Raw genomic sequence first — 19,596 nt, 5'->3', positions numbered from 1 at the left:
TGCCTGGCAGGACGGAGTTTATTTATTGCCTCTGGCCCAGAGCCGGGGCGGCCCGGGGCCTGCACAAGTTCCCGGCGGCCGAGCCCTTCCCCTCCTTCCCTACCCCCAATGCTGTCTCCACCCCAGGGGTCGGTCTACCCGAAGCCCCGCGCCAGATTCTGGGTGAACTCCCACCGGTGGTTCGGAAGTGGAGGCGAAGAGATGGCCAGGGGGCCCCGTTGGCCCGCGTCCAGCTCCATCCCGCATCCACCCTTCCACCCTAGGGGGAAGAGGATGGGGGGGGAAAAGGGTCGCCACCTCTGCCCTAGGGGAAGAAAGGGGCTGGAGCTGTCGATCTTAAACCCCTCGGAACATCAGTAATGCTGCAGTCTCTTTCCGCCAGGGGCTATCCTTTCTCCCCAGGGAGTCTTCAATCCTCAGCTCCCGACCACCTTTAACTCCAAGGTCCCTGTAGCCCTTCCCCTTTAGAATAAATTAAGGAATATCACAGCTTCCACTTGATTCCTGGAAGAGGGGAAGAAAGGCTGGAGAGGTCGCCCAGGGCTGGGTCCAGATCTGTCACAAGGCCGGGGCCTCACCCCTACAGAGTCCGGATGGCCACGGGGTAGAGCAGGGACATGTGCTCCGCGCCCTTGATGGGCAGCTTGCGGCTGGCGTAGTGGTGCACGATTTCAGGGACGCTGCTGAAGGGCGGGCTGTTCTGGCCCAGCACGTACTTGTGTTCCTTGGTCCGCGACAGCTTCATGTGCATGAAACCCTGACTGCTCCTGGGAAGAGGAGGGGAGACCCTGTTGAGCCAGGGCCCTCTCCAGGCCCTATACCCACCCATCCCACTCCCACTCCCCCAACCCTGGCAGTGGTTCTTCCAAGGCCGCTGAGATGGGAGGAGATGGAGGGGATTTTGTGAGTAGGCGGCAGCAGGCATTGGCTTTGTGGTGAGGGCACTGGGTGTGCCAAGAATGTGTGTGTGGTGAGTGTACAGGGTGTGTGCAGGTGGAAACAAGCTATCAGCACCACCCCCCAACCATGGGATCCAGTCTCTCCCGCCCCCCCCCCCCCCAGCTAGGGCCAGTTTATCCTCCCCCTCGTTGAGCTGTGGGGGAGAACACCTGTGTAGGGGGAGCTCCTCCTAACTCATGAACAGACACCCTTGGCAGGGCAGTGGGTGGCCAGATGTAACAACCAAGTGACTCTTGGTTGGGATTCTCTCTTGCAATATGGGGGAGGGGGTCTGCTCTGGGCATCCCTACGAATCTGGGAACACCCAGCTGCCTGGTCCCGAGGACATCCCTTCACCCTCCTGCTAACTGGGCCTTGGGCCAATCCCCCAACCCCCCCCTCCCCCCAATCTATCCAGCTTTTCTGCCTGGGATGACATCATCACCAGGCTGCCGCTCCATTCCCTCCCTCAGAGAGGACATGCTTCACTGCCTCTCCCATCTCCCCACCACAATCCAGGAAATCAGCATTAGTGCCCAGCCCTGCCCACAACACGAGGACCATGCTGCTGAGCTCTGGCCGGCTCCCAGCAAGAACGTCTGTTCAAACTACCACCAGCCTGCTCGGCCAGGCCCCAGGTCTAAAATGCACACACGGGCAACAGAGAAGCAATCCTTGGGAGAGCCCTGAAGCCTGAGGACTTGCTTCTGCGGGTCAGAGCCCCTGGAAGGACATGTGCAGGGCTCTGAAGCGGGTGAGAGGCAGGACTGGCAAGGGGGCTGTTCTTCATGAGGCTCTACCCTTGAGTTGAGGCTGGCAAACCACCACTTGCTTCCCCTGTCTGTGTACAAAGAAGGCTCTGCCTGGACCCATTGCACTAGGCCTTCAGTGAGAAAGCAAGGAGAATGGGGAAACTAAAGAGGAAAGGGATGGGAAGAAAAAAACAGGCCCTTAACTCCATCCTTCCCTTCCCGCTTAGGGTGGAGTGCCCTCAAGCCTGGGTGTGTGTCAGGGTGTGGGGCCATCTTTCATCTGCAGGTCTGAGATAAGGCTGAATTGACAGTGAGCATGCAGGCCCCCAGAATAGAGCAAAGGGCCTAAGGAAAGGTTACAGCCCCTGGGGCAATGGAGAGGGGAGGCAGTGAGTAGTCGCCCTCCCCTGTCCGTCCTGTGCCCAAAGTCCAGCCCATGGCTGTGGGCAGCAGCATGGGCCCTGTGCTCTCACCGTTAGGGGACAGCCCCCTCCCCACAGTGCACTTGGGGGGATTACCTCCCCTGAAAACTACTTATATCTTCTCCTTGAGGGACAGGTCTCGCCAAAAAGAGCAACAAGTGGTCAAAGAACTGAGTTGGCAGCTGAGAGCTCAGCCTCCATGTGGGTAACTGACCTCCTGGGACAAAATCCCAAGCGTCCATTAGGACACAGCAGAGCCTTTGCCTGACCCTCTGGGAACCAGGGTGGGACTAGCTGGCCCGCAGCATGAGGGCTGGCAGGCTTTTGGAGGAAGCTGTTTAATTACCAGTGAAAGCCCTTCCATTACAGAGAAAAGAGAAACCATAATTGTATTTCAGAGAAGCCATTTATATGCAAACGAGACTCTGGCAGACAGATGCTGGCAGGCCCAGATCAGCCTGGGCTGGAGCAGTGTCCAGGCCGCCCCCCTCCTTCACTCCTCGGGATAAGGCAGGGCCCAGACTCTACTGTTTGGGAGCCAGACCCCGTGTCTCCCCTTGCTTTGGACCATACCAGCCTTGACGGGGGTGGAACTGTGCAGTGGAATAGTGAGGTTCATGGAGTCAGCCTGAGTGGGGTTCAGAGCCTGCTCTAGGCACTTTATTTGCTGTTGGCCTTGAGCAAATCACATACCTCTTTGAATCTGTTTTCTTTCTATAAAAAAAGAGATTGATCTTGCAGACAGTAGTTGGTTTGGAGATGGTGTATATGCTGCTTGGCACCTAGCAGATGCTCTAGGAATCATGACTATGATTTTTAAAGCAATACACATTTCCGAAGTTATATAGCTCAAATTTTTGACAAATGAATTTTTCCTGAATGTTCCTTTGTTTTCATAACTTGCAACCCCCTGAGCAGAAAAGCTGGAAGAAACCTAAGAGATATCCATTGGACATATTTTGCAAAAGTAGAAACTAAAGTCCAGAGAGGTTAAGTGATTTGCCTAAGGTCACACAGGTAGTTTTACTAAAAACCAAGAATGAAATTCAGGTTATCTGACTTTAGTTTGGCATTTTTTCCCACTATCTTTTAGTGAAGTTGAATAATTATCCTCAAATGTGTGTGTTTAGTACTCCCAAATTTCCATATATTGGATGTTTGAAGTGGGGCATACCTGTACTCTAATGGCCCCTAGGAAATACTGTAGGAAGTGGAATAGGTGGCCCAGTAACGATGGGAGATGTGAATGGACATAGCGCTCTGACAGTCTGCCATGTGGGGTTCTACTAGACAGAACTCCTGAGCGCCAAGGAGACTAGCCATCCTGCCAGTAGAACCTGGGAGGCAGATGCTGGTATATGTATAATATCTGTGCCCAGAGTGGAAGGCTGAGGAGGAGGAGGTGCCCTGACTCCTCTGCCTCTTTCAGGACCCTTTACAGCTCAGTTGTCAGCCGCCAGCCCCCAGACCTTCTGCCCACCTCCTCAGAGTGAACAAGAACAGCTCTGTGTCCAACACTCCACTTTCTTCCCAGGACCCAGCGTCCATCACCCTGTTGAGTTCCACAGGCAAAGTTCCTATCTCCTCCCCTGTACTTCTAGAACATCTTGGACTTTGGTTAATAATGACGCTGATAATTTAGTAAGCACTCAGAGTACTATACTAAGTGCTTATTTCATTTAATCCTTCCCTATAAGGCAGGTATCATTATTGCCCTGAGGCCCAGAGAGGTTAAGGGGCTCCAGGTCACAGAGCTAGAAAGGGACAGAACCCTTCTAAGCTGGATTCAAATCTTAACAGTTTTCCCCAATGAACTCCGAGCTCCTCAAGAGCAGAGGCTGAGCCTCAGTCAAGCCTCAGGTGCCCAGGCTTGCCCAGAGTCAGCACGTGTTCACAGGGATCACGTTCTCCCCAGCCTGGCTGGGCACGGGAGAGACTGGAGGCTCCTCCCATCCTGCTGGTAGTCCTCGCACTGATTGCCCTTGGACTCATCCTGACAGGCTCCTCTTGTCTAGAGACCCCAGCCAGCAGGCCCCACTCACTTGAGGGACAGGGAGAAGTCGTTCTTGCTGGTCTCACTGTTGCGCACCAGATAGCTGGCCTCTTTGCACAGCCGGAGCAGGTTCTCGGCATCTGTTCGGCTGATGGCCCCGTGATACCAGCTGAGGACAAGAGAAAGAAAGGGGGGCATCTCTGCTGGGTCCCTGGCTGTCCAGGGCCACCCATTCTGAGTGTTCCCTGCAGGCAAGTCAGTGCCAGGAAGGGAAGGGAGGGAAGGGTCCCCAACTGGACACAGACACTCACACCTGGTTTTCCAGAGGCAGTGCTGGGTCTGTCCACTCCCCCAGGGGGCTGCTGGGCTCCACGCTTAGGGGCTTGGCTGACTTGGGGTTCCCTGCAGAGAGTCGGGGAGGGAGGCGCCCTTTCTCCTCCCGGCCAGGTGACAGGCAGCTCTTCTCAGATCCTTCAAACTGGGCTGTGGGGAACATACCAGTCACAGACTCTGAGGACTCTAGAGGTAAAGCCCTATAGACTAGCCAGTGCTTCATCCCCATTTCCACCCAAAAGGGAACAAAGGAATGTTCTGCAAGGGTGGGGCCTGGTCATGAGCCTGACGAGCTCTAGGGACAGTATCCTGGGTCCTTCCTGGGTGGGGGTGGGGCTCAGCTCTCCTGTGCACACAGGCCTTTCGGTCCCCATCCTGTGGCAGGAGAGGGGAGAGAAGCGACATGAGAAACCACTTAAGCCTCTCCGTCTGGAGGAGATGACTGCCTTCCCTCACCCCATCCCCCCTCAGGGTGGCTTCAGTGCTGATAATATTGTTTCTTTCTCCTCTTCAGAGTTCATTACCGTTCTCCAAATCACCCTGCCAAGCCATTCTGCAGAAATGACTTATCGATCTGAGAACAATTATCTGATTCCCCTTGGTGCCATCCTGACAGGCTAATCCTGCCCAAAGCCCAAAGCCGCCAGCCTGCCCCCGCCCCCAAGGTCGCTGCCCCTAGGCTCCCCCCACCACCCCCTGCCCCCCATAGAAGCCCAGCAGAGGCAGCGGTGCCCTCCCAGACCCCAGAGCCCTTCCAAGACCCTGGGCAGCCTGCCCAGGGAGGGCTGAAGCCAGTGAGCCACATGGGTAAAGCCAGCATGCACAGGTGACAGAGACCCTCCCTCAGCCTGTATTTACAAAATGCCCACTCACACACAGGCATGAATGTTCAAACAAGTGCTCATGCCTGTGTGTGTACTCACAGATGCAAGCCTACCCCTGGCTGCCCATTGTGCATAAAACTGAACATAGATGAAAGGTTCAGTGTCTTCTTTCTCCCCATTTGGGCTCTTTTTCTCTCTGAGTAGCACTTTCAAGCCCTTCAGTCACCAGATGCAAAATCAGATCTCTCCTTTAAGGAGTCAGGTACTTCCTGGGCTAGTATCACCCAGCCTCAGAGTTATTTGTGCTGCTAAAGGATCTGGTCAGGCAGTGCTCTGCCCCAAAAGGTGAATTTCGAAGAGTGGTGGGAAAGATATCTGGAAGGGGCCTCTCTTAGGAGGCAGCTCCCCTGTACTTTAGGGTGGGAGGACCGTGTCCTTTGTCCCTTTCCTCTTCCTCCAGGGCCAGAGGGATTCCTCCTGGGTTCTCTGAACTCCACCCCACCTCTCAGCTCCTCCAACCCAATCCCACGGGGCCTGAGGGCTGACCCTAGCCAGAAGCCCCCACAGGACCCACCGCTGCCATCCTCCAGGCCGGGCTCGGGGACGGGTGAGGCTGGACCGGAGATGTCCCTGTCCCCGTCGGGCAGGGAGGGGCTGCTGTCCAGCTGTCCCACGGGCGGAGGCCAAGGTAGGTCTTTGATGACCTTAATGTCAACTGGAGCCAGGAGTAGCCGGGAGAAGAGAGATAGACAGAGACAGAGACAGAGACAGAGAGAGGCAGAGATTGAGACACCGAAACCAGAGCCAGGACACAGGACAGCCTAGAAAGGAAAAGGGTCAGAGCAGAGGCAGGGGCGGCTTCTGGGGGAAGAACAGGACTCTCAGGGGACTGGATGGAGCCACACTGACCACGCCCTGGTGGGCGGCTCCGGTGACAAACAGCAGGACACAGAGCCTCGCTCTGTTAGCCCCACAGGTCCCTTTTGACATCTCTCGAGCCTCCAGGGCCCAAAGGGACTGGGCAGGGAGGAAAAGTGGGACAAAGGGCTGTCCACACCACTCAGCACCGTACCCAGGCACCCCCACAGCCTCCTGGCACCTCCCACCTCGCCTCTCTTCTCCCTTTGACTCGAAGCCTGGGAACTCATGGGCAACAAGACCCAGACAGTCTGGCCACAGGGTGTCAGGAAAGCTCAGACACGGGGGCAGATGTTTTATTGAAATTTACCCCCCACATTCTCAATCCTGAGCCTTGACAATTAGCAGAGCCACGCCACTGGCGGCTGCAGGACTGCTAACGAGGTTTCCTAATGACGAGCATAGATTTTCCCATTAAGCAATCCAAACAGTATTGATTCTCCAAGGAGACTCCTGGAGATAAACGGCCTGTCCTCAACAGTGCATGCTTTACAGGAAACAAGTGAGAAAGCTGTGGTTTCCCAGTCTGGCTGCCAGGGTTGGGGGGACAGAGCAGAGAGCCGAGTCCAGCTCCAGGACGAGCCCCTTGCCCAGGGAGGGTTGAGGAGGACACAGGAGCAGGAATGAGGTCTAACGGCACAAGTCCTGGATGTTCTCACTGAATCAAGTTTCCAGGACCTTGCACCACCCACGCACATCCTCTCCATGTTGGACTCTGGGCCTGGGATGGACCCTGGGGTGATTGGTACAGGAGAAACCCGATCATTTCTCCCTCTCCCCACCCGTTTCCATGCTTGAGAAATCCCCTTGTGGTCAGGCTGTACACATAGGGGGTTTTTACTGTCTGGAGTATTAAGTGCTTTGTTTCGTTAAATGTAAGTCTTTAACACAGGCCACAAGTTTGAGCATTTTGTTTGGAATTTCTTTACTTTTAAGTCTACCCTGCCTCCTAAAAGATGGGGGCCTGAGAGGTGGTGATGCAGGAAGTCATCCCCTGAAGCTGCACACAGTTTGTATTCACAGTGCCCAACTCATCACCTCCGTCCCCAGGGCCCAGTCCTCCCATTCCCCTGACCCTGGAAAGCTGCTCCGAGGCCCCAGCAGAGCTGCCCTCTCCACCCAGGACTCACCTGCAAAGGCTTTGGAAATCCGCTCCTTCTTCCACTCCCAGGGCTGGTCATACTCCTCGGGGGGCCTCTCATCGTCCTCTGGCAGGCGGGACTCCCGGGGCCAAGGGGCCCCCTCACCCTCTGGGGTGGCCCCCTCCTCCTCTGGCTCATAGGGTGTGTCATACAGAGGCAGGGGCTGAGCTGCTGTCTCCTTGGAGCCCCGGATCTCTGCCAGGGCAAGGCAGGAGGGGAGGTGTGAGCAGTCCTGGCTGCCTGGCTCAGCTCCCCTGGCAGGCAGCACCCTCCAGCTACAAGACTTCAGAGGGGAGGCTGCTGACTCTGCGGGGAGGCCAGAGGCCCCTCAAAACACCCCTGGGGTTCCAACAGCATGGGACCCCACAGAGGCAGGGGCAGAGAAGCACCAAAGGGAAAGACTGAAAAGAGATCCTGTGATGGCCAGCAAGGGGTGGGTTGGTGAGGCTTACTCATTTTGGAAACTGAGGCAGAGTACATTTCCTCCTTGCTACCCAGATCCATTTATTTCTTTGCGCCCCAAGTTTTGTCATCTCACAGTCAGAAAATCCTTCTTTGTTGTTCAGGTACTGCTGACCTCCTCTCCTTGAAACTGTCCCCTTGGATGAGTCAATTTCTTTCTTTCTGTTTTTTTTTTTTTGGATGAGTCAATTTCATGGACCGTCCGCCCCTCTGATCACCCCCGTTCAGTCTCTTTCCCTGGATCCCTCTCTTGGTCTCTGTTCTCATACGGCCAAGTCTTATTCATTTCTCCCTGCCCTCACTCTTCAGTCTCATGGCACCCTTTGCATCTGTACATTTCCAACTGCCATAAAGCTATTTCCCTTTGGTGTTTCAAACTCACTGCTTTCTTCCAAAGTTCTAGTTTGTTCTGTGATCTTCTTTTAGGGATCATTGACCCCAATGAAAATTTGATAAAAACTATGGAGCTACTCCCCCAGAAAAATGTGCAAATTTTCTCATACAATTCCAGGGCTCTCCTAGACCTCCCAGGCATCCACACCGCTCTGATTTAAATACAGTAGCCACCCTCTCATTTTCTCCACTGCTGGCGATTACACTGTTCTCCTTGGTCCTGGGCCCTCTTCGTTCTTTGAATCCCGCATGTTCAGTGCCAACACCTGCTGACTCTCCTCTTTCAACTCTCCGCAACGACCCCTTTCCCTCTGACGCTTTATCTTGACCTCCATTCCACAGGGCCAGGTCTCCTCATCTAGATTACTGCTAGGGTGAACCTCCATTCTACAGGCTCATGTTTCATGGTCTCCATGGAATAACACTCCCCACTTCTCTCTGCCCCATCACGCACCTCACCCAGGGAGGGAGAGCAGCTTATCTGATCAGACAGTGGAAGCTTCCTTTCTTTCCCACATCTGTCTACTTGCAGAGACAGAACATTCTGGTTCTTTCTCCTCCTGCCCCCGTGCAGGGGCCTACAGCTGTCCTGTGTTGCCAAAGCCTGAGTGGACAAGTTTAATTCTGCGGTGAAGTATTAAGAAGCCCATTGTAGTGACATAGCTAAGTAATGTTCTCCAATCAACTTTATCAGTAATAAAGCTGACATTGCTATCTCCATCTGTCTGTTTCCTTAATCCTATTTCTCGGTTATTTCCAAGCCCAGAGGGGAAGAAAGCGGTGTTAATTATTGGTCTCTTAAAGCCTCAACAATTTCCACAATAGCCTACTAACTCATCTTCCTGATGCCCAGTTCTTCTAGCCTGTTCTGTACACCAAAGCCTCAGTAATCCTCTTAAAATGCCATATTCATCCTGTTTCTTTCTTGCTCAAGAATACATAATGGCTCCCCTCCCCACTCTGGAGCAAGTCCAAATGCCTCATTCGAGCCTTTGAGACCCTTTACTGCCCCTCTTAGCTCTTAGCTAGGCTTAGCCGTATGCCTAACACTAAGATTATTTGCCCCTGAACAAACCTTCCTTTCATCCTGCCCTGGGGCCTTGGCTTACACTGATTCACCACATCCTACCCTGTTGGTCCCTTTTCCTATATGCTTTCTTGATCTCTCTTCCCCAGGGCCAGGTCTCATTTATTTCTCCCTGCCCTCACTCCTTGAACTACGTACCCACTCTCCTGTGCACTGCATCTGAATGTCTAGTTGTGTGTTTCCAGTTGCCACAAAGGTGTTCACTTCAACATCCCATCGTTTTGACCCCATCACCTTCCCTAAAGCTAGTGATTCTCTTCTTGGGATCAGTGACCCCCAACCCAGCCCATACCACTAGCCTGCCCTTCCTGACTATCCCAAATGCTTCTACTGTCTGCCCTTTGGTTGTATGGCCTTCTCCAGTACCTTAGGTCTTAGGCTCCGTAAGTCCCACCTCCTCCAAAATGACTATCTTGAAGGCAATGGCCACCACCCTCCCCAAGGACCCAGCAAAAGCTTTCTCCATATTTTCTCGGGACCAAGGAATCAGTCCTTAGATTTGTGGGCCCCAGAGCCTGTCCTGTGAATTCTCAGGCCTCAGGGAGTGTCCCCCACCCTGCTCCCACCGCCGACTCCATCACTTACCAGCCATCATCTTTTGTGCCTCATAGGGTTCCATGTAGCCGTCATTTTCAGGGACCTTCTCTGGGGCTCCTGAAGCGCCTATTGGGCCTTCGCCAGTCTCCTGAACATCAAAAGGGTCCGCATAGTCTTCTAGAATTGCTAACTGTGGGAAGAGAGTGAGACGAGCAGGCTTCAGACATCTGAGAGACAGCTCTGCTTCTCCCTGGTTGCTCTGTCCATGGGAACAAGAGTCCTGGCTGCCCAGGAGCTTGGATGGGGACAAGCTCTGGCTCTTCCTTTGTGGGGTCCCCCACTAGGCTGCCCACAGAATGGCCCATCTTTCTTTTCTCTTAATTGTGTGCCTCTGGGCCATCCCCTAGGCAAGATGGCCGTAGGATAAGGCTCTGGGCCTTAAGGCTTGCCTCAGAGTCCCGGCAGGATCAGATGACCTAACAGAGGGAATTAACTCAGAGACCTGCTTATAAAGGTGTTGGGAGCATCCTAAGAATAAGCAGGGAACAGCAGGCAACTAGGCAATTAGCTTGGTTCATGTCTACCATTGCACTCCCAGATGCTGAAATATTTGCTGACCATCAAGGAAGGAAGGGCTGAGCACTGACTTTATGTCACGGTTCGCTGGTTTATCCTCACAACACCCTTCACAATGCCATATGGGAATTATTATCCCCATTTTTAGGAAATGGAGGCTCAGGACAGGTAGGGAACAACATACCCAAGTCTGTTCCAGGTAAGCGGAGGAACCAGGATTGGAACCTGTGCCCTTTGTGCAAAATCATGCTGCCAACCTGCTACCACAGGCATCTTGGGCTGTCCTGGGAGAGAGACCACCTTAGGATAGCCCTGAGAAAACCAGGATTTGGGCTCTGCGGAACCCCTCTGGGCTCTTGGAGGGCAGGGACAGGATAGCCCTGGCCTTGGCCCTCCACACTCAAGCTGCCCCTTTCTCTCACACAAGTGGCTCATGGCCACCCCTCTGTTCCTGCTTCCAGTCAAGGCAGAGTGAATCGCAACCACACACCCTGCAGAAGAGCTTATGGTGCTGGGGTGGGGCTCATTGAGGACAATAGAGCCTTTCTCCAAGCTGGGCACAGGCTGGGGGGGGACCCGCTGAGGCAGACACAGAGCCCAGTCCGCCCCGTGCCAACAGCCCCAGGGGAGCACTGCACACCGGGATGCCGGGCCTTGACGAGAGGTAGCTGTGAGGCCTGCGGCCTAGGGGAGGGGCTGCTCCTGCCTCTCCCCTATTCTTCTAGACTTTGGTTCTGGTCCAGATCAGAACTCTGGGAGTCAGCTGGGCAGGGAGGCTGTGGGGATGACCAGCCTGGCCTGGGTAATAGGATCTGGGATCCCTAGCAAGGTGGAATGAAGAAAAAAAACTTTCCACCTCAGACACCCCTTTTTGCAGGTTCCTAGCACTCCTAGCACTCGGAGAAGGCAATGGCATCCCACTCCAGGACTCTTGCCTGGAAAATCCCATTGATGGAGGAGGCTGCAGTCCATGGGGTCGCTAAGAGTCGGACACGACTGAGTGACTTCACTTTTCATTTTCATGCACTGGAGAAGTAAATGGCAACCCACTCCAGTGTTCTTGCCTGCAGAATCCCAGGGACAGCGGAGCCTGGTGGGCTGCCATCTATGGGGTCGCACAGAGTCAGACATGACTGAAGTGACTTAGCAGTAGCAGCAGCACTCCTACAGGCCCCTCCAGGGGTCTTTGACATGCATCCCAACAGCTCCTAGCTGAACTCTCATCCTTCAGTTCTCCAGCTCCTACTCGTTTCACCTCGTTCCAGTCAAGACCCCCAGCTCCTTTATCTCCATTGTATCTCTCTGCCTGCCCCTAAGGCCCACATCTCAGATCATCCCATCACCTCCACCAGCTCATCCTGTAACCTGACCTCTTTGTCATTTTTGTCTCTCCAGCTCCAATAAGCACCTGGTACACAGTACCCACAGTCTGACCCACTCAACCAAGGGGCTCTGAGGCCAGCCCACTGGGTACCCACCTGAGCTGGCACCTAGCCTCATGTTCACACGTGGCAGCTACTCAACAGTAACTGAATCAACAAACCTTGCAATGGCTCTCCAGTGCCAAAAATAAAAGTCCAAAGTTAAAGAAATGTAAAGATTCCACATCCCTCTATGGGTTCTCTCTTCCTCCCTGAAGTTTCAGGTCACTTCATTACCTGAAAGCTCTATAATCTCTTTCTTTTATCTTAAGGCTTTCCGATTACCTGGATCAGCTTATTTCTCTTTAGAAGCCTTCCAGTCAGTCTCCCCCCAGGTCTGGTTAGGGGCTCTGTGCTGGGCTATCATCACATTGTGTAGCACATACTGTCTTCTTATCTGTCTTCTTGTGAACTTCCTGAGGGCAGGAACCATGTTTACTGCTAAATTCCCAATGCCTAAAGTGCTCAGTAATTATGTGTTGAATCAGTTCATATAAACAGGAAGGAAGAAAGGACAAAGGAAGCACTTTTCCTTGTTCATTCAGAAGAGGAAGCATGAATCTGGGTGAGGAGTCAGACAGAAGGTATGAGTCCCCAGAAACTGCTCTGGGAGCAGGAGCACCTGGCCCAAGCCCCAGGCCCCTCCTCGCCAACTCCACGGAACCCCCCATGCCCCGGCTTTCCAAGCTCAGTCAGAGTTGCAGGCCGGCCTTTCCCACCAGAGCCTGGACCAGGGGCTGTGACCCCTCCCAGGCTGGCGTCGGCCTCCACAGCACCAGCCCGCAGGGCCCACGGGCACCCAGGTGGCAGCTTTGTGGGCAGCTCAATGGCTCCTCTGTTCCATTCCTGGCTCTTTACCTGCTCCAGGAAGCCCCAGCCCTCACCCTAGGCGGGGGTGCCCAGAAAAGCCACCCACAGGACCGGGATCAGGAACAGCAGCAGAGACGCCTGCTGGGAGGTTGGCAGGATAAGCACCTGCCCTGGACATGGGGGACCCCCATCAGAGACCAGACCTGCTTTCCCAGTGGTTCCAGGTCCCGTGAGGAGGCAAACCACTCAGGTGTGGGAAAGCTGCCTCTGCCGGCTTCTGACACCTTTGCTCCACCACGACTTACTTTATGGGCCCTCTACCCGACTCTGACGTGTTCACTGTAGTATATGGTATCAGCCTGGCACACGGCAGCTGCTCAGTGCGCATTCTGGATGCTCAAAAGGCCTCCTGCTCCCCAGACTCCATCTTCTGGAGAGACACCAAGTCTCAGACCCCCATTCATTCTAACTGACTGACCAGTAGGGGCTGTGGGAGCAGCCAGTCAGGAGAATGGATATTTGATGGGGATCAAAGCTTTTGGCTCAAGGGCAGAAGGAAGGAATGGACAGAGAAGGTACCTAAAACCCGGGGCTGATATTTAGGCAAACCCTCTGGTAGTTGGAACGCTGCTGAAATGCTGAAATATTTCCAAACTTATAGGTGAGTAGCTGCTGCCCAGAGGGCCCCCTGCCAACCAGGTCTCCTTCCCCTCCTGCCATCTGGCAGGGTGGCTCCAAGATCCTGCTCTTGCGCCTGTTGAGTTGGGCAGTGTCCCCTCCCAAAGTAGCTGTCGGGCTCTGCCTTTCCTTCCTGCCCAGGCCTCTCCTGAGGGAGCTGGCAGGCCCACCATCTGCTTCCACCCTCCCACTCTGCAGCTGGACCCTGCTAGGAGTTCCTGAGCCAATCCATGGGGTTCTTAAGGCCAGGGGAGCAAGGGGTCACATGTCATAGTATTTGGGCTCTGTAAGGTCTCCAAAGTCTACCACTGTCCCTTTCCTCTATTTCTTTCATTTACATTTAATGTCTGGAAGCCTCTGGTCTTTTCATCTGTGGAATGGGGGTGGTATTAGTATCTGTCTCACAGGATTGGGTAGAGGACAATGAATACAAAAAGTGTTTGGCCCAGAGGCTGGCATGGAGTCAGTGCTCCATCAGTCTTAGCCCTGATGATAATCTCTTGTATACAGCCATTGGGGCCCCAGAATCCAGGCTTGTCCAGGGTGCACAGTTTGCAGCAGTGGAGACAAGAAAGTCAGAGACCCAGGTCTCCTGACTCTCGGTGCCTTGCCATAGATTTTCCAGAAGAATTGGGAAATGTAGCATCTTCCCTCCTCTACTTGTAGATGTAATATACACCTTAGCATGTTAAAGGCTATGAGAAGTCCTATAGTCAAAAGAATAAACTAATTTTGTCTAATTCAGCATTTCTCCAAATTATTGTAACTATGAAATCCTTTTTCCACTGAAAATCTGTCAGTTTCAGAAATGGTGTACTACTGATATTTACCTTCCTCAAGATCAAACTTTTTGCACTTTCTGTTCCCACTTACCGGAATGCCCTTCCCAATATTATCTGCCAGGGAAATGCCTTCACATGAAGCAAATCTGTTATTATCCTTTTCTAACCACAAAGCAATGCCATGCCTGTAAAACATTCAAACATCACAGACAGGTACTAACTAACCCTTGCTACTAACCCTTGTAAGACTCTTACAAGGTCTGTCTGAGGCCACTTTGGGATTCAGGGGCAAGTGCGGCCTTCAGCATTCAGGAAATTGTGAACTCAGCATAGAATGCAATCCTCATTCCTTCTTTAAGAGTCTCCTTCCCCTGTTCATTAGCAAATGCTTAGTGACACTTCCTCTCTCTGCAGGGCTCCTCTGGGCAGGTGCAAAGGTCCCATGCATGATACTGGTAGTCAGTCTGGAATCAGGCTGCCCCATTGGGAACGTCAGCTTTCAGCTTTCCTAACTAGCTATGAAACCAAGTAAGGGTGACTCAACATTCCTGGTCTCCCTATTTGTAATGCTGGAATAATAACAGACCAGACTTGTCCTTATAGGGTTGTTGTGAGGATCAACTGGTCTAGTATACATGAGCTGCTTCAAACAGTGCTAGATACGAGGTAGAGGCTCAGTGAATGTCCATGATTACATTGTTAGATATGAAAAGAACAAATTTCGGGATCCTTCAGGAGCTCACAGTGACACACACACACACACACACACACACACAAAAAAAAAAAAACAAGCTCCAAGAGAGAGAAGCAGCACCTTGAGGTGCTGTGAAGCTACAGGGCTGGGCCCTGGGCTCTGGAAGCATGACAGGCTCACTGTATGCAGGGTCTGGGCCCCTTCTCTGCTCTCCTATCATACCACACTGTTCTCCAGAGAGGGCAGCTGGTGTTGGCTCTCCAAGTCTGGGACCCCAGCCAGCTACTCCCATTCTGGTTACAGGCTCCTGCCTGTTCCTGGCTCCCAAAGGGAAAGCACCAGGGCTACGGTGTCACTGAGTCACTGGCCAACAAGCCACAGGTGTCTTCCAGAGGAGGGAGTGTCGCAGCATGAGGAGACAGTAGTGGAGAGAGTGGACAGGCCTGCCACACCATCCCACAGTGGCCGCGGGCCTCAGCCCTCCTCAACGCACCTATGGCAGCACAGATGGCCAGCCCGGGCTGTAGAGGGTTCAGAGGTCTAACCAGTCCACAGGGGTCCCTTGACCCAGACCCTTCTCTTTTCCTCCATCACTGGGGACACGAGGACAGGTGTAAGATAAACAGATTCTGTGCAAGTCATAAGAAGGAAAATTAAAGCAAACAAACCCAAAAAAGGCAAGACCTCGGCCTCCCAGGTGGTGCCTGGGCCAGTGTCATTTAATGATACTCAAACACTCCATAAACACTGGCCAAGGGAGGGCCCCTACCTGCCCTCCTAACCCCAGGGCAGGCACAGCTTGTTCATCTTCTGGCACCCAGAATGTATCCTTCACTTCCTTCCTCCTGCTTATCTGTTCACTCGTTTCCAAATTGGGCCTGGAGGATCCAAGTCCACGTGAAAATCATCTATGAGGTATAGCATCTATTTTTCAAAGTTCTTAATACTTTGGGCCCTGCGAACGAACACCAATGAGAACCGAAGAGCTGTGAGCCTTTTCGCAGAAAAGTGCTTGCTCACCCAAATATCTGCACACTATTTCTGGAGGTTCGTGAACCCTAGCGGCCCCTCTGTGAGCTAGGGACAAGAACCTTAGTTTCAGTTCATACAAGGTGCCTGTCTTATTGCTCACATCACCTCTGTTTTGCTCTCACTCTCATTCTCTATCTCTGTCCGTCTCTCTCACACATCTTGGCATGATGGAGGCAAAGGACACACTGTGCAGATGGTCAGAGGCAACTCAAAGCTTCATCCAATCAGGGCCCCTCTCCCATCCCCAGCCCCCTTTGCTAATTAGATCAGGTTTTTCCTGTTGAAGGTCTGAGAAAAGGGAGCAAAGCAAGGGAAGGCATAGCTCTCTAGCCCCTCTGCCAGAGCACACAGCCTGATGGCCAGACAGGGCCCAGGACCAAGAGGGAGCCTTCCTGCAGCCAGATGGCGAGGCCCTGCCTGCCTGGTGCAGGGCGCGGCTCCTGCTGCTCCCACACCTGCCCTGCCAGGCCTGCCCAGATGGCCACCCGTGCACCCCTGCCAACTGCAGCCATGGGTCTCAGGGTGGGCCAGCAGCCAGAGCCCTGCATGGGGAGAAGGCAAATGGTCTTGAGCCCCCAGGCTTCTCAGGGTCCTGTCTGAAGGCCTATTCTCTCCTGACCCCACATCCACTGGGCTCATTCCCCTTCAATCTCTCTGGCTCATCACAGAAGCATTTCCACCCATTTCTTCAAACCTCATGATCCAGCCTCTCTCAGAGGGTTCTGACCCACCCAGCACCAGCTGCTGGGCTGCAGAAGGAGAGAAATGAGCCAGCCGAAGGCAAAACCTGGGGCCCAGCTTCATCGTGCCTTAGGAAGTGACCCAAAAGCAACAAGCCAAGGGGACCTGCAGGGCTAAGAGGAGGGGAAACAGAGACTAAGGAGAAAGCAGCCACACAGAACAGAAACACCGACTGAGCAGGAGCTCAGGGGGCCAGGCCGGCTCACCATCTGGAAGCCACAACTCTGTGCGAGCTCTGCAGGCACGGGCCGCCACCTGGGTTTAGGGTGAGGGGCTCAGGTGTGCAGTCTGGGCTCTTTCTAAGAAGATCCAAACTCTGTTCCTGAGAGGGTGGAGCTGCTCTCTCTGAATTGGGGGAGGGGGGGAGGCGGGGGGCGCAGCCCCAGGTCAGCTTCCCTGCCCTGGGGCCAGCTCAGATAGCTTCCTGAGTCTTTCTCACAGACCCACTAAACCACCGAGTGCTCCATTTCATTTCTGTCCCCACAGCTGACAAAGGAGTCAGACACCGCTTAGCCCACAGATCACAGAGCCGACTGGGGGAAGGATGGATGCCCTCGATGAGAAGAGGCTGTGGGTTTCCACATGGTTGTGTGGACACAGCCCCTTCCTTGGGGTCTCTGTGAGAATATGGACATGGGGAGCTTTAGTAAGGGGGATTGCTCACCCTCAGGTCACTATGGCAGTGCACAGTCACCACTCAGGACTTATTTATGCACCACCCCTCTTTATGCCAAATTCTGTGTCAGGCACTTGTGAGACACAATATGAGGACATGGTCCTTGTCCAGGAGGAGCCCATGGCTTGGTGGGCAGCCTGTTATGCCATTCCAAGAGGATGCAGAGAGGAGGAGAGCCAGGGACAGTCCAGGCCCACATGCCCACAGGCAATGGTCAGGCAGGAGGAGACTAACTGGTCAATAGAAAGAACAAAGCCACTGCCGCCACCACCACCATCATCAACAGGGAAAATTAGGAAGAGGAGCCTAATGGGACTCCATTAGGCTGTGGGGACACAGCCGCCTTCTGCAGGCAAAGGGTCTGTGCCCAGGATGGGCAGCCATGCCCCATGGCAGGAACTCAGGGAAAAATAACTCACATTCCTGAGGCTTCTCTCTGACCCCGACACATCTCTCTTACCCCGGAAACTGGGCAGAACAGCATCACACTTTCAGCTGAAAACCTCAACACTGGAGCCAATGGATTCAGACAGCAACTTTGCTCTCCAATCAAAGAAAACAGTGTTCTCTGCTGAGGAGAGGGGAGTAAGCCCCAGAGCAAGCTCCCAGAGGTCAGTGAAGAGGAACAACAGAGCCAGGGCCACCCACAGAGTCATCTTCCTAGAATTTAGGGTCACAGGGGCCTGAGGATGGCTTTCAGCTCTCAGGCCACATGAGTTGGGCCGGGGGTGGTTCCTCTACCTGGGGCTTTGAGCCACAATAGATGTTCTCAGGAATGGCGAGGGCCCTAAGCTTGAAGATCCATGAAAAGCTCTAGCCATCCTTATAATGGACACTGGGAGGACAAGGCCAAGAAGAGAGAAGGAGTGGGCTCAGTTGCTTAGCCCCTTCTGGGCAACAGGTTCTGAGCATTGACTGCCCCCACGTTGTTGTTGTTTAGTTGCTAAGTCGTGTCTGTGACCCCGTGGACTGCAGCCCGCCAGGCTCCTCTGTCCATGGGATTTCCCAGGCAAGAATACTGGAGTGGGTTGCCATTTCCTTCTCCAGGGGATGTTCTCGACCCAGGGATCAAACCCGAGTCTCCTGCATTAGCAGACGGATTCTTTACCACTGAGCCACCAGGAAAGCCTGACTGTCCCCATACCTGGGGAGAGATAGGGAGGGAGAACAGGAGTGGCCCTGCCTGTACCTCAGTGGTCAGCATTCTTGGTGAAGAGATGCATACTGCTGGTTCTGGCTTGCTAAGAACAACAGTCTACCCTGCTCAACAGTCCACCCGTCTCCAGTACCATGGGTTAAGGCAAAAGCCAGCTCTTGCTGTGTCCACGGGGAGAAAACCAGCCTTCACCTCCTTCCTGGCGCTTTAGCACCTGCAAAGATGCTTGGGCTTTCTTAACAGGAGGTGGGAAGGAGCTTTGCGCTCACTCTGCCCTGGGGGGGGAGGGGTCAGAGATCAAAGGGCAGTGAGCTGCTGCTCCCGGAGGGCTGAAAGGCCATAAACTGGGGAGAAGCGGGGCTCAAATTCCGTTAGAAAAAGGCTCCCTAATTAGGCTTCGGGGGCTGCGATGAGGAGAGCAGAGCCTGGGAGGGGGAGGGTCACTAGTTCCGGGGCGATAATAAGGGAAAGAGGCAGTTTGGGGCGCACGTCCCAAATTAGAAGGTCGAGAATCTGAACAAAGGTGGATGAAGCCTCCGAGCCCCGGGGTCAGAGACTAAGATCGTGTCCGCCGGGAACCGTGACACCGAGGAGCCCGGCCCCGGTCAGGCCACCTTTGTCCCTCTCGTAAGCCTCAGACCTCCGACCACCTCTCCTTCTGGCAGCCCTCTGCCCGGCGTGGCACTCACCCTGTCGCTGCTGGCGGGGTGTCCAGAGATTCGTTCCTCAGGCGGAGGAGCTGGGGGGCCAGGGGTCTCGACCCGAATAAGGCGGTGGGGGGGCGAGCCATGGCGCGGGGGCGGCGTGGGGCCGGGGGCGGCGGGGGTGGCTAGGGCAGCGGTGCCGGACGGCCCCCCGGAGTAGGGGTCTTCGAAGTCACGTTCCCTCTGCAGCCGGTAGGCAGCCAAAATGTCCGGGGGAGGTGCGGGGGGCGCGGCCGGGGAAGGTGCGGGGGGGCGGTAGTCCGGCTCCGGGGGCGCCGGCTTGCCCCCACCTCCGCCGCCGCCGCCGCCCCCCCCGCGGAAGCCCAGATGCTCCCGGAGCCACTTGGCCACTCCGCCGCTGCCGCCCCCTCCTGGGCCGGCTCCTGCACCCCCGGCGCCGCGGCGCGATCCCGCCGGGCCGCCCCCCGCGTTCCCCTGTGCCCTCGGCCCCGGGCCGGAGCCGGCCGGAGGAGCTCCGCTCAGTAACATGGGGCCAGCCAGACTGAGCTAGGGGAGAGTGGTGG

At 54.5% G+C, this 19,596-nt stretch overlaps 1 protein-coding gene across 4 annotated transcripts; it reads right to left on the bottom strand.

Annotated features, from left to right (window-relative positions):
- On the bottom strand, positions 1-19,596 carry SHF (Src homology 2 domain containing F). 4 transcript variants are annotated; one of them, XM_043472098.1, is made up of 7 exons: positions 19,058-19,591; positions 9,851-9,992; positions 7,312-7,518; positions 5,838-5,978; positions 4,418-4,589; positions 4,156-4,275; positions 1-767 (listed from the first exon to the last, which is right to left on the bottom strand). In XM_043472098.1, the coding sequence occupies exons 1-7, from the start codon at positions 19,559-19,561 to the stop codon at positions 581-583; spliced, it is 1,473 nt and encodes a 490-aa protein (XP_043328033.1). In that variant the 5' UTR covers positions 19,562-19,591; the 3' UTR covers positions 1-580. The 4 variants fall into 4 exon arrangements, with proteins under 4 accessions (XP_043328033.1, XP_043328034.1, XP_043328036.1 ...); XM_043472099.1 differs by lacking the exon at positions 5,838-5,978 and having other exon boundaries at positions 19,058-19,588; XM_043472100.1 differs by lacking the exon at positions 1-767 and having other exon boundaries at positions 4,420-4,589; positions 19,058-19,596.

This window comes from Cervus canadensis, chromosome 6 (assembly GCF_019320065.1).
Source record: "Cervus canadensis isolate Bull #8, Minnesota chromosome 6, ASM1932006v1, whole genome shotgun sequence".
NCBI classification, from domain to species: Eukaryota; Metazoa; Chordata; class Mammalia; order Artiodactyla; family Cervidae; genus Cervus; species Cervus canadensis.
Note: the sequence above shows the minus strand (reverse complement) of the source record. Positions and strands in the feature narration are given on the sequence as shown.